Below are 14022 nucleotides of genomic sequence, written 5' to 3' on the forward strand. Positions count from 1 at the left end.
GAAGGATAAAATGCTACCTGGGAGAGAGCACTTGGAAGAACCACTGCAGCTGGAGCATCGCTGTCACAAAGCCAGGGGACAAGGAACCCTCCCTGTACATGCTGGGTGACACTGGGGTTTCAGCGGGACACTAAACTGGGGCAGGCTTGGGGCCCACAGTCTGCCCTCAGTTCCCTCCATGCTGTGTAAAGGTTGGCGGGTGCAGGCCCCCCACCACAGGCCTCCACGCTTCCTCCACTACCACCAGCACCCAGCCGCCCGCGCCGCCACAGCAAAGGGAGAAATCTCAGCATGGTGCCTTTGAACAGCAGCGAGGTGCAGCACTTCCTGCGCCAGCCCACCCACAATCCCCCCAGCCCACCGCCACGGCCAGGCGCAGCCACTGGCTCCCAGCAACCCCGTCCTGGGAACATGGGCCTCACTGGCAGCAGGCACAGGTGGGCGGGCAAGCGCTGGGAAGAGCACCCTGAGGGCCGGGGGCCGCCCCGTGGAGCCCAGCTGGGCTGGGAACAGGGGCCACACTTCCTGCCACGGCAGATTAGGATCAGCACCTGTGCCACCGGTTCCTGCCCCCGCTCCTGGTCGGGACTGGGCCCCCTCCCTCCCCCTGTGCCCCAGCCTGGGGCCACTCCTCGCCCAGCCAAGCCCAGCCTGTGCCAGTCAGGCCTTTCCCACGCTGCAGCTGGCAGAGCTTGGCCTCAGCCCTAAACCCAGCACTGCTCACGCTCCCACTGTGGTCCCCGTGGTGCACCACCAGGGACCCACGTGTTCCTGTGGAGCCAGCACGGGTGGGAAGGGGGAGCCCATAACCCTCACAACCTGCAAGCAGGGTGCAGGCAGCAGTGGCAGCTCCAGGGCTGCAACCTGCCCTGCGACACCATGCCCAGCTATGGCCCTTGCGGCCAGCTAGGCTGCTGGGTGACACGGGCACTGCTGGGTGACAGAGGAATGGGAGTCGAGCAACTGCAGCGTGGGGGAGGCAGAGGTGCATACCAGCTCTGGGTTGCAGCTCTCGATTCTGCCAGAGTTGTGCCATGCCAAGTCAAGCCACGGTGGACAGTGGCATGTGGCACTGGCCGTTGCCAAGCCATGCCAAGCAATGCTGAGCCATGCCAGGCCCATCCACCCCAAACCCACCACGCCGTGCCAAACCACACTGTGCCGTCGGCAGGCGGGCGTGGGGGACGTGCCCCCTCTTGCCCATGGAGGGGCGGCGCGGGCGACGGCCCCCGGCACAGGGGCCCATCCCCAAGCCGGCCGCTCCCTGCGCTTGGGCGGCTGCCAGCTGGGGCTGCCTCGGCAGGCAGCTGGGAACGGCCCCGGAGCAACCGGCTGCGGAGCCGCCCCAGCCGCTGCCGAGCAGGCCCGACCGGCACGGCAGGCAGCAGCCGCCCCTGAAACTGGGAGCCAGGCAGTGCCGACCGCCTGGGATGCTGGCGCCAGCACCCATGGCCAAGCCCCCCTCCTTGGCAGGAGCACATCCTACCACCGGTTGAGGTCCCCTCTGCCTGCTGAGGTGGGGGTGATCGGATTAGGGGTGATTAAACCATCAGGGCCCTGGGAGCCAACAGGCAGTGACAGCCCCCAGTGGGATTATGCAGGATTAGCTGCAGGGGCAGGATTAAACCGGGGGGCAAGTACCCCACGCCACAGCTTGGGCAGCTGGAGAGGGATGATAGGGATGGGGCATCTGCCAAGGGTGGGCCAGAGCCCCACAGACCCCCAGGGCTGTCACAGGCAATAGTCATAGGATAGAGTGGCACCGTGTCCTCCAACACTGCCTCCCCCAGTGATGGCACCAGGACAGCCTCCCTTCTGTCCCCACAGCATCTCCAGCCCCACAAGACCCCTGGGCACAGGATGCTCACAAGAGTGATGGCACCCACTGGCACGTGCCTGTGGGGGTGTCTGGGCACAGGGCAGCAGCTGAGACCCTGTCATATCCCAGCAGGTGGCAGGGTGCTCTGAGGGACGGCCACGGACACCAGCCTCACCATGTCACAGTGCAGATGGATACAGCCTCGGTCCTGCCAATGTCACAGACATCACCAGCAGAGGTCTGGTAAGGGAGCTGGGACCCCTGTGAGCAGCCACGGGACTCGTGCCAGCAGACATAGCTGCAGGGCTGGGGCAGGGTGGGGGCGAGGTGCCGGTGACAGGAGGGGGATTTTCCATCGCACCAAACCGCCCCTTACAGCTCCTTTGCTGACACCCCCACCCCCCCGCACATCCTCCTCACTGGAGCAAAGTCACATGTTGAGCGGGTGCTGCCGTCGAGGAGATCACCGCAGTGATAAGGAAATGGCAGAGGATGAGGTGTGAGGGGACTGGAGCCGCCCCCGGGCCCCCAGCATTCCCTGGCTGGTGCTGGAGGTGATGGCTGGGAGGGAGCAGGCAGCGATGCCCATGGCCTCGCCATGCCAGAGCTTTCTTGGTTACGTCAATGCCGTGGCACATTTCGGCTGAAGCAGCCGAACGGGACTGAGGAAAGGGGGAGTTGCTCCCCGTGCTGAGCTGGCTCCCATGCGGGGCGGGTGGCAGCAGGAACAATGTCTGCCCGGGTCACCCTGACATCCCTCTGCCAAAACCACGGCCAGGCTCCACCCATGCGCCAGCTCCCTCCATCCCAGGGGTCCAGCCCCCCAGGCAGAGCCATGGGCAGCGGGGTGGGCCCTGCAGCACCCGTCCTGCACGGGGACAGGCCGTGTCCCATGCCACCAAGCAGGGATGGCGCCCTTGGTGAGGGCACAATGCCAGCCTGCGCTGAGCACTGGGCCCGGCTTGGGGTCGGTGGGAGGTGTGAGGTGGAAAGTGGTGTCAGGGGGGGATCTCCTCTGCCGAAGGGGGACAGAGGACCTGGGGAGCACAGTCCCCACCCTGGCCTGCTACCAAGTGCCCCTGCTTTCGGTCACAAGAGTCACAAATGCTGTCGAGGGACTTCACAGCCCCACTGGGGAGAATGAGTCACCCCGGAAGGGGAGCGCAGTGCAGTGTCACCCTGGCCCCTCACCCCATGGGGCCCCTCATCCTTTGGGATCCAGGACATGGACCCAGAAGTCCGGGCTGTGCAAGCCCCCCACCCTGCCACTGCCTGAAGCCAGCTGGGAGCAGCAATGGCCACAGTGTGGAGGGTGGTGTGGCTGCAGGGCAGGGGCTGTACAGCCCCTCTGTCTGCCCAGCAGGGAAGGTGGTGCCCCGGGCTCTGGCTCAGCTGGTGACCCTGTATCAAGCACATGCCAGGGGTCCCATTGCTGGAGGAAGTGGGGAGAGCAGCACTGCACTTTGAAAGAAGAAAAGAACAAGTGGAGACAAAAGGAAATGGTTTGGAGATGGAAGAGGATAAACAGTCCCCCACCCCACAGTGCTGAGAACGAGCCCCATGGCACTGCCCAGGCCCCCTGACAGTGGCCAGCTCACCCACAGAGGTGTGAGCTGTGCAGGCATGGGACATCAGCCATCAGCACTGAGAAGGGGGCTGGAGCGCCACGGCCCACGGCTGCCTCAGTGCCTGGCCGGCACTGCACCCGGGGCCAGGGCCAGCCCAGCACGACAGCTGCCACAGAGGCATCCCTGTTATGGTGGAGCAGGACTAGTGGTGTTGCCAGAGCCACCCCTGGCATCTCCGGCAGGGACAAGAAGCAAAGTCCTCATGCCGCCCACCCAGCCTGCTGGCACTGTGCTGGCATCCCAGCCCCCTCCTGCTGCCAAAACCTACCCCACTGCCACATGCAGCTGCCTGGCATTGCCACTGCAGGGTGTGGGCCCTGCTCTGCCAAACCAAAGTGACCCAGATCTCGCCACTCGTCCCATCCTGTCCCGTCCCATCCCATCCCACCCCATCCCATCAGCAGTAAGGATGGTGTAGGGCTCAGGCAACAACAACGTCCCACAACCGGCTGGCACTGAAGCAGCTGGCCCAGATCTCCCAGTGTCCAGAGGTACCACACTGGGTCCCCACCACCCTGGCAGCTTCCTCCACCATACCAGCAGTGATGGCAGGGTGGGTGTGCGGCTCACCTGCCCCGTGTCCTGGCGTGGCTCAGCAGTGCGTCGCGGCCCGGCTGGCGGCCCGCGAGTGGCAGGGAGGGGAAGGCAGGGTGCTGTGTGAACTTGGCCCCGCTCCCCGCTGCACTTGAGCTCAGGATCCCACCTCAAAAGGAGTCGACGCCCACACCCCGGGTCACGCACCTCCCAGCCCCGCTTCCCAGAACACACACGGCATTAACTCTTTGCGGCCGGTACTGCGCCGTGGAGTGCCAACCCGGAACCGGGCATGGGGCATCCCCTGGCCCACTCCCACGGGAGAAAACTCACAGCACTGTCAGGACAGGCACCCGTACCCTAAGTATGCCTTCCCTGCCACTAACATCGTCTCCAAACCGTCTGCCCCTGCCCCCTTCCCCCGTGCCATGGCATCACACAGGCCCTCACCTTCTCCTCTGCCCCAAGGCAGGGCGCTGGGTGCTCGCCACTGGCCACGGCCAGCCCAGCCGGGCTGCGAGGGCGCCTGTGCTCGGCGGGAGCAGGGCAGGGCTTGGTGCAGCATGCTGCAGCCTGCCCGGCCAGCCCAGGAGCCACCCCCCCGGTCCTATGGATTCCTGTCCTGCTCTCCCCTTGGAGCAGGTTCCTGAGATCCCACGGGGAATGTGGGAAGCAGGGACGGCCCAGCTGGACTATGCTGCCTGATCCCCTCCACTCCCTGGGCAGGGGCACTCGTGGGCTCCCCGGCCAGGCTGCAGGTTCATGCAATCCCCCCATAATTACACCCTCTGTGTCCCCAGCTAAACAGCAATTAGCAGCCCAGAGAGCGCACCCCACACCCCACCACGAGCACCAGCACCCGCCCAGGCAACCCACGCCAGACCGGTCAGGGGCACCTGCACTGCAGCACCCTGGCATGGCCTGGACTGGCTCCAGTGCTGGGTCCGTCTGTAGCAGGCCAGGCAGAAAGGGGAAGAGCCCCACACAAGCAGGACAGCAAAGGGCCTCAGGCCCAGCCCCAGCAATGCTGACAGAAGGAGCTGGGTTGTGCAAGAGCCCCTGGGCAGGCAGTGGAGATGGGCAGAGGGGCATCACCAGTGTGCCCTCCATGGTATCCCACCTCTCCCATCACCTCTCACCTCTCCCACCTCTCCTGGGCAGGAGCCAGCCGTGGTACCACGAGCTGCCCAGTGCCTGGAGCACAAGCAGCACACAGCCTGCACAGAGTTGTGGGCAGCATTGCCCAGCACACCGGCACAATGCTCCAGGCTGCCCCAGTGGGGAGCACAAAAAGGGCACAGCTCTGGACAGCATCTGTGAGAGGGAGAGAGGACAAGAGGGAAGGAGGAGGGCTGTGGCACCTGCTGCCAACCCTTCCCCTGCCCTTTGTTCCCCATAAAGGAGGAGAATGGCGCCAGTCCCCCCTGGCCCAGGTGTGCCAGGTGCTAAGGGCGGGAGATAAGGTGGGCGAGGCGGGCAGGGAGGGGCATGGCACGGCATGGGCACGCAGCCCTGAGTCAGGGTTCCTACTGGTGGCCAGGATGGGGTGAGTCACCGTGGCCCCCCCACCCTGGGGGGTGTTGCAACCACCCAGGCACTGGCCACAAACTGCTGCTCGCCCTGGCTGGGGGGCATCAGGCTGGGGGGGTCAGGTGGGGAGGTGCTGGCCTTTGGGGAAGATGGGCTAACCTCCATCAGTCCATCCGTCCATCCATCCATCCATCCATCCATCCATCCTCCTCCAAGCTCCACCCTTGCCTTGGCTGGTGTCACTCTGACCAGTGTCACCAGTGAGGGGACATGGCCTCATCCCAGCTCCTCTTCCAATGGCAGGATGGGCAACCCCAACTCCTGCATCACATCCTGACAGCAGCACCCTGACCTGCCAGGGCATGGTGTGCCATGGCCACAGATACGTGGCCAAGGACATGTGGCCTCTGTGTGTCACCTCTGGCCATCCCAATGTGCCAAGGAGATGGCTGAGGCACAGGCAGAAACATGCAATGGGGAAGGGAAGGGAAGGGAAGGGAAGGGAAGGGAAGGGAAGGGAAGGGAAGGGAAGGGAAGGGAAGGGAAGGGAAGGGAAGGGAAGGGAAGGGAAGGGAAGGGAAGGGAAGGGAAGGGAAGGGAAGGGAAGGGAAGGGAAGGGAAGGGAAGGGAAGGGAAGGGAAGGGAAGGGAAGGGAAGGAGCCACCAGCCTGGGACAGGCAGGCTCACCTACAACTGGGCCTGCTTGCTGGCCCCAGGGTGAGCTGGCTCTGGAGTTGCTGGCCCTGTAGCACAGTCACGGGAACCCCTTGGAGGGCAGCCAGACCCCCTGGGTCCCACTGTGCTGCAGGGCCCCAAAGGGCCCCCCCAGCTGGTGGCACCTCCTGCTCAATATGCAGGGTTCATGTCCTCACAGCACCTCGGGGACTGAGCATCACCAGTGGCACAGGCTGGCCCCCAGTGCTCCATCCTGGCACAAGGGTGATGCTGGTCCTGGTGGGGTCACCTGGCAAGGACAGTGCCAGCCCACAGCCCCCCCTCCACACCCTCCAAAATAGCCTGGCTTCCGCCCCCACGGCAGCTGCCTGCTGCCAGCTCCCCGCTGCCCACGGCTGATCCCGGGGAGGGAAGGGGGGCAGGCGATTCTAATCCCCCCTGGCCCCCCCGAGCCCACACAGCACTGACAGTGAGGCCGTGCCTGCCACAGCCACTCCAACCCACACAGCGCCGCTGAGGAGACCCCAGCCAGCCCTGCAGCAAGGGCAGGGCAATGCCCCACGGCTCCACAGCGCAGCAGGCACGGAACGCCTCTGTGGAGCCCCTCTGTGGGACATGGACTGTCCCCAGGGCCCACCTAGGGGACATTGCAGCACTCCAGCTGCCTTGTGCCACCCAAGCAGGGCACAAGGGTCTCTTCCCTTCTCTTCCTTGGCACAGCAGTGGGGCTGACAATGCTCCTGTGCACCTTTGCTATGGCCAAGCCCTGTGCCCTGATGGTTGCCCAGGGGAGGGGAATCAAAGCAAAACTGCTGGGGTGTCACTGTACCAAACAAATGTCAGCCAGCACAGCCACATTCTCCACCCTCCTGGTGTTCAGTGTAGGCAGTGCCTGGCATCCACCTTGCCTGAGACCCTGGTGGCAGGACCCCCTTACCCACTCCCCACTCCAGCTGCTGCCCACAGGACCTGGGGACATGACAGAGACAGCTGGGCAGAGTGGAGCACGCAGTGCAACCAAGGCTGCCGGGAGAGGCCAGAGCTCTGACCTACTTCTCCTTCCGCATCACCTGCTTTCATTTTCCCTCACCCGGGCTGGTCCCCCTGCCTGCCCAGGGCTCCATCAGGTCATGCCACTAGCTCTGGGGATACAAGTCACCCAGGCACCACACTCCCACTGCACCACCCTGCATGTCAACTGAGCTCCCCAGCCCTGGGCACGCAGTATGCCCGGGTGCACTGAAGGTCACTGGCCACAGCCCCGGCCCCACCACCTCCCCTACCTGCATGGCTACCCAAGCGCCATCTTCCTGGCACGAAGCGAGTTTGACGGGTCTCAGCCCAGCCCCTCGCCAAGTCCTCTGACTGCCCTGGGGCTTGCTGGGGTGTGGACATGCAGCTCTCGGGGCATGTCAGGGACGCCAGCGCTGCCACGGGGAGCCAGGCGGGCGCCAATCCTCCAGACGGGGCGGCCGCTCCCACCGGCACCCTGCCTGCTCCCGCCGTGGAGTTACCATGGGAAGGCAGTGGCGGTGGCGCAGGGGGAGCGCAGGCTCCCGGGGGCTCCCGCCAGCAGCCCACACGCTGCCAGGAGAGATTTCTCCCTGGTTTCATCATCCGCTGCTTGCCCTGAAGGAGAAGTTCCTGCTTCGCGCACGGGGCAGCAGCCACCCCTGGAGGGCCGGGGCGCAGCAGGGGCTCGGCCGGTGCCGCAGCCCCGCTGCGCCCCTCCCGCCCCGTGCGCTCCGGCCGGTCGTGCTCGTGCCACGTGTGCACTGAGGGTGCACGGCAGCAGCTGGCACAGCCGTGCTGCCACAGCCTCGGGCTCAGCGCCGCAGCGCTGGGGGCAGCCTGTGCCCAGGCAGGGGGTCTCCGAGGGTCTCCAGGACCCGACACGGATATGCCCCCTCACACACACCTGTCACCTCCCTGTGCTCACCTCTGCACCCATCCCCGGCATAGACACTCCTAGCCCTACTGCTCCACGCTCTCTGCTGCGCCAGTTTCCCTTTCTCCATGCACCCACTTTAAGTTCCTGAGCCCAGTCCCTCCCTCCGCACCCAGCACCAGCATCACCACCGAAGCCTTGAGTCGCTGCAGCTGCCGCGTGCCTCCGGCAGTGCCGGGGATCCCAGGCTGCTCCCCGCTCCTACCAGCCCGGCTGTGCTGGGGGAAACCGAGGCACGGTGCGACTCACCCCACGACAAAACTGGCACTGTGTCCCCTCGCCAAGTGAACGAACTCACGGATCGAGGGCGGCTGTGGCCCAAGACGTGGATCTGCTCCGGCGGGAGGGTAAATACCGCACCCCGCCCCGGGCAAACAGCGGCCGGGGGCAGCCAGCCAGGGGGACGAGGACAGGTACGGCAGGGCTGGGCGCACGGGGCAGAGTCCACCGGTGCTTGGCAGGTGCTACCATGACACCGATCCCGGGGGACCACTGCACAGCCGAGCCGAGGCACTCACTGCTGCTGCCAGTGTGCCAGGGCCGGGGCTCACCAGCGTGGCACAGCGTGCTGGAACACTGGCATACCCTCCAACTCTACCAACACCGGTGCAGAAGGGGCTCTCCGAGTTGCCTTCCTCCGGCAACGGTGCCGTCCCTACCCAGTGCACCAGGCATGCCGCCAAGCTGCTCACCAGGTTAGGAAGGGGGGATGGCAGACCCGGTCACCCGTGGGAGACCTGCGGGGGACCCTGGCTGCATGGAGCAGCACCGCAACAGGAGCACAGTGGAGCCTTGGCAGCCGCCCCGACACGCAGCGGAGACCTGCCGATGTCACAGATTTCCCGCAGCCCCGTGCGCAGGGACAGAGAACAGCCCACGAGTGACACCCCCCGCCCCACGGGCGACGTGTCCACCGGCTCCGGCGGCGGGCGGGGACAGAGGGGCCGTGCAGTGATCCGCGCGCCAACCGTGCCCACCCGCTGCCCGCAGCATCCCAAATCAACGCGACTCACCGCAACCGGGCGGCAAAAGCGGTCGCCGCACCGGTCCCCGTCCCGATCCCGCTGCCTGTGGGTCGGTACCTCTGCGCAACCCCCGCCGGTGGGTCTGTCTGCTCCCACCCACTGCCGCTCACCTGAGCACCCCACCCGAGCCACAGACCGGTCCCGGAGCCACGGCCCCGCCTCCGCCTTCACCTGCCGTGGCCGCGCCCCGCCCGCCCCCCGGCCACGGCCACTGCCGCTGCCGCTGCCACCGCCGGGGCTCCAGGAAGCGCCCGCCCCCGCCTCCTCATTGGGCAGCGCGCCGGCGGTCGCGCGTCCCATTGGTGGGGTGCCCCGCCCATCAGCCCCGCCCCACCCCCCCTCGGGAGGGCGGGGGTCTTACGGGCTCCCGGGACCGGGGTGCGCGGGTGGGGGGCGGCTGAGTCAGAGGCGGTTAGCGGGATCGGCGGGGGTCGGCCCCCGGCCTGGGCCGGAGAGCACGAGACGGCCCCGCTGCAGCCCCAACCGGCGCCGAGTGCGGTGCCAGGCGCCGAGCGCGCCCCGCCCGCTGCGGCCGCCGAGTGCCGGGGCCGGCACGGCACTGCCCGCTCCGCCCCACGAACACGGGGGGCGGAGAACCGGGCAATGGGGGGGTAAGAACCGAGAAGTGTGCACCGAGGGAGAGTTTCGAGTGCCGGGCACGGGAAACCGTGCGTAGGGTGAGGTACGGGGGGTGGAGAGCCGGGCTCGGGGAACCGGGCACCAAGGAGTGGGCACCGGGATACTGGAGTGCCGGGCACGGGGGGATGGAGAGCTGGACACGGAGAACTTGGCACCGCGGGGTGCCGGGCAGGCGGGGGCGCGGAGGGGCGCGGCGCAGGGAGCAGCTCCCGGTTCTCGGCGGCGCTGGAGCGGGGCGAGGCGGCCCCCAGCGAGGTGGCTCCTTCGCAGGTGCCTGGGCGCGGGCCCCGCGCAACCTGTTTGGCCGCTGCCGGCTCAGGGAGGCAGCGGCGGCCCCGGGGCTCACCTCGGCTCACCCCGGCCCCCCCGCGCCTGGCTCCGAGCGCGGCCACTGCCCGGCGCTAGCGGAAAGTGTGAGGAGCCACCGCCGCTCCGGGGCTGCCAAGGCAAACACGGCTCCGCGCAGACGTTATGTCAGTGGGCGGGGGGGCCGCGCCGGGACACCGCGCCGGGGCCGAGAACGGGACCCCCACCCCTTCGCCAGGCCCCGGTACCGGGCACCTGCCGCCGCGCCTCGCTCAGCCACCCGCTTCGCTCCCGCCAGCTCCGTCCCTCTGACCGTCCACCTGCATCCCCGTGGAGGATAACGGCCCGCCAGGCTCGGGGCTTCCGCGGGGCGGAGGGGGGAACTCGCGGAACTACCTCACCCTCCGCGCGGCTGCCGCCGACCCCCGGATCCATCGCTCCCGCCCGTCCCCTCGGGCCACGGTTCGCCATAGCCGCTGCGCTCTGCCGCTGCCCGCGGCTGTGCTCGCGGCGTCTCTCTCTCCCTGCTTCCCCCGAGGCGACACCGACGGTGCGGCCGCACTCACCTCTCTCGGCGGGGCCAAGACCGGGGCCGGGCGGGGGCCGCGGGCTCAGCCGGGCCGGCGGCGTGGCAGGAAGGACCGGGTGGTCATCGCGGCCCGCGGCAGCTGCCTGCAGAGGGCACTGCTGGTTCCCGGAGCCGAGCCCCGTGGGCGGCACCGATACGCGCAGGGACACGGCGTCTCTTGGTGCCGGTGGCACCGTTTATTTAGGTTAAAAACAGCAGACACGACTCGGGCAATCCGGGATCCCCTCGGCTGCACTTGCTCGGGGCTCCCCCATGCTGCCAGAACGCTTGAAGGACCCCCCGGGCCTGGGACCTAGCTTGGATATGCCTGAACCAATCCCCACCCACGGGGGCTCACCTGCCCCCCCCATTCCACCTGCCTCACACCTATCCAGATGCTCTAACCTGCCTCACACCTATCCAGATGTTCTAACCTGCCCCACACTCCAGCTGTGCTCACCTGCCCCACCCCCCAGCCATACCAGTTTACTCTTGTCTGCAGTGATACCTAGGCCCACAGCTCCCTCCTTCTCCCCACTCCCTTCCCTCCTGTTCCCCCTGTGCCCACCGGCCCTGGCTGCCACCCCCCCAGGCCTGGCCTTGACAATGGGGACTCCTGCCCCTGACAATGGGGACTCCTGCCCCATGCTTTGCTTTTTTAATAAAAATAGATAAATTAATATAAACTTAAACATTAAAATAATAAAATTATTTAAAATACATTAAATAGTGCCCTGCATCACTAAGAGCCCCATAGCTGGGGGAAGCAGGTGCTGGCAAGGTGGTGACCCGTGCAAGGGGGGCATTGCATCCAGTTAGCACTGAGGCAGAGAGTCCCCAGAGCCAGGATGATCCTGCTCCAACACAGCCCTGGAAGACACAGGCTGAGGAACAGTAGAAGGGCCCCCCAGCTTGTGAATCTGCTTTTGGGGAGCTCCCTGGCACCCCCCACCAGCCCCAGCCTCAGTGTGGCTGGTTCAGCAGGACCTCAAGCCAGCATGGGCAGGAGGTGATGAACTGCCGGGAGTAGCAGGGTCCCCAGCCCTTGGCAAAGCTGATGCGGATACTGTGGGGGTCACAGGGTCCCTCCCCAGGTAGCTGCCAGCCCCCTCTGTCCCCTGCCCACTCATAATCGAACACCTTTGCCGAGTAGCCAGGCAGCACCTTGAGGACAGTGAGCCCGCAGGCACCAGGGGGGCTCAGGGTGGGCGAGCTGATGAAGATGGGGTGCTCACTGCGGTTGTACGCCCAGACACCACCTGGCTCCTGGCTCAGCAGCAGCCCCCGGCCAATCTTGCCACGTGCCCGCCGGACAGCACAGCTGCGATAGGCAGCAGGCAGCTGGGCCAGGCAGAAGCCACTGCCCCACGGCAGCTCACAGAAGACGTTCACTGATGCCTCGTGCACGGCGTAGAGGCGGCCCACGCGTGTCCGGTACTCCCAGTAAGCCAGTTTGCACCAACAGCCGTCCTTGATGGTGCTCCATGAGAGACTGGTGTCTGGCAGAGGAGAGCAGAGCTGTCACCACCAGGACATGAGTGAGCCAAGCAGCTGGATGGGCCAAGGGGAGTGGGCAGAGAGGGCATATGAGGACAGATAGATGGACATGACGCACCAGGGATGCCTCAGCACAGAGTCCTGCACTGGGTGTGAGCCGCTGGAGCTCTTCCCAGTCCCCAAGTACCGTGGTGAAGGGGTGGGGGAGGGCAGTGACGGGGGTTGGTCCCTGAGTGCAGGGGAAGGTGGGGCAGTGGCAGCTGGTGGCCTTGGTGGCCAGCAGCCAGGCAGGAGCTGGGGCTGTGTGCGTCAAGGCACATTGTGTGTGTCCCCATAGGCAGCGCTTCCTCCAGCAGGGAGCCTGGCGCTGCCAAAAATAACAGGAGCTTCAGTGGCGGGGGGGCGTCTGGGCCCAGACTGCTCCCCCAGCAGGAACCCTCATCCCCTGTCGGAGTCTTTTCCTCCTGCTGGGAGTGACTGCTGGCTCCATTCCCTGATTTTCATGATCTGTCCCCTCCAATCTCTGTTTCTGACTCAGGGGTTCAGCCCTGCCCAGTGCCCTCCTGCCTGCTGGGTGTGGCAGAGGGTTGTGGAGCGTGATGGGTCCATCTTACCACACCAGTCCCCACCGTTGTAGCTGAACTCCATGAGCTGGGTCTCATCTGGCCATGAGGGACCACAGGATGCCTTCAAGTATGGGGGTGGCGGGGTTTCTGCAGGGGAGAGAGAAGGAAATAAGAGGTTGGCAGTGCATCCTGCCCTCGCCCCCCAAGCCCACTGTAGCCTCTGAGCCAGCCCCAGAGAGCAGGGGTCAGAGCCTGAGTGGGCGAGGCAGCCTCCAGTGTTGCTGCCAGCACTCACCAGGTACAGCCAGGCGGCTGAAATGATGAGGGTTGCAGCACAGCACAGCCAAGTCCCCACAGGCCCCCTGGCCCCCAGCGCAGTAGCAGAGGTGCTTGAGCTCATGGGACTGGTGGAGGTCAGGCCAGCGGAAGAGGCGACAGAGCAGGACTTGAGGAGGGAGTCCCTGCTTGACCCCTCGTGGGTCCCCCCGTGGTGCCAAAACGCAGCCAGACTCCCAGGCGCCCTGGCTCTCCACCACCTGCACCAGCAGCTCCAGCTCCTCATCCTTCAGCTTCTTGAAGAGGGCATGCACCGCTGGTTTGAGGGCACCGGGGCCATCCTCGGCGCTGGCTGCTGCACAGCGCTGCTGCCACAGCCTCCGCACCAGCCCAGCACGGCGTGAACGGAACATGGGGTGGTCGTGGGGACCACCTGCAGGATGGAGACAGGCATCACCCCCCGTGCCCTCCGAGGGCTGTGGCTCCAGGGGGTCCCAATGGGGACCCTGTGCATCTTCCCGTGTCCACCCAGATCCCTGGCAAGGCTACTTTGCCTGGATTTGCTGCTGTCATCCCCACCCTGAGGGCACAGTGCCGCTTCAAGGCATACTGGCCACATGGTCACATCAGACATGAGCCCAAAAACAACCCTCACTGCTGGGGAACCTGCCTGTGCTCAGACGGCGAGGGCAGGGGTCCATATGCTCCTGCCCACAGCACCCACCCACTCCCCTCTCACCCCCCCCATCATGGGGCTCGGACAGGGGTCCCTGCAGAACGGGGTCTCACTCACGGTGGGTGGCAGAGGTGGGCGAGAGGCTCCAGGGCACTGCATGGGGCTGTGCTCTCAGGGCGGCCGGCACTGCTCTGCCCGTCACGCGTCACTGCCTGGACTTTTTCCTGTGCTGGGACACTCTCCCCTCCCCCGGACCTTCCCATTTGGGGAATTCATTGATTTCCCTCATCCCAGCCAGCCCTGGAGCTAAGCCACCGCCAGGGTCACCACACCAG

The 14022-nt window shown here is 66.1% G+C and overlaps 1 protein-coding gene and 1 long non-coding RNA gene across 2 annotated transcripts; one reads left to right on the top strand and one right to left on the bottom strand.

Annotated features, from left to right (window-relative positions):
• The first annotated feature begins 9706 nt into the window (after positions 1–9706).
• Positions 9707–10670, top strand: LOC110471534 (uncharacterized). Its single transcript, XR_002465608.3, has 2 exons — positions 9707–9841; positions 10403–10670. It is a non-coding gene; the product is annotated as an uncharacterized LOC110471534 (long non-coding RNA).
• A 175-nt stretch (positions 10671–10845) lies between these two features.
• Positions 10846–13864, bottom strand: LOC110471532 (mothers against decapentaplegic homolog 6). The gene is made up of 4 exons (XM_021532245.3): positions 13805–13864; positions 13031–13444; positions 12784–12882; positions 10846–12171 (listed from the first exon to the last, which is right to left on the bottom strand). Exons 2-4 carry the CDS (start codon positions 13422–13424, stop codon positions 11636–11638), a joined length of 1029 nt encoding a protein of 342 aa, XP_021387920.1. The 5' UTR covers positions 13425–13444; positions 13805–13864; the 3' UTR covers positions 10846–11635.
• Positions 13865–14022: the final 158 nt, after the last annotated feature.

The sequence above is a fragment of the Lonchura striata genome, chromosome 33 (assembly GCF_046129695.1).
Source record: "Lonchura striata isolate bLonStr1 chromosome 33, bLonStr1.mat, whole genome shotgun sequence".
In the NCBI taxonomy this organism is placed as follows: domain Eukaryota; kingdom Metazoa; phylum Chordata; class Aves; order Passeriformes; family Estrildidae; genus Lonchura; species Lonchura striata.

What these genes read in the sequence shown, in the direction of transcription:
- LOC110471532 (XM_021532245.3), bottom strand. Translation starts at nt 13,424, where the DNA reads ATGTTCCGTTCACGCCGTGCTGGGCTGGTGCGGAGGCTGTGGCAGCAG. An exon ending in CAGCCGCCTGGCTGTACCTG is followed by an intron (nt 12,883 to 13,030) that starts GTGAGTGCTGGC and finishes TCTCCCCTGCAG; the next exon opens with AAACCCCGCCACCCCCATAC. An exon ending in CAACGGTGGGGACTGGTGTG is followed by an intron (nt 12,172 to 12,783) that starts GTAAGATGGACC and finishes CTCCTCTGCCAG; the next exon opens with ACACCAGTCTCTCATGGAGC.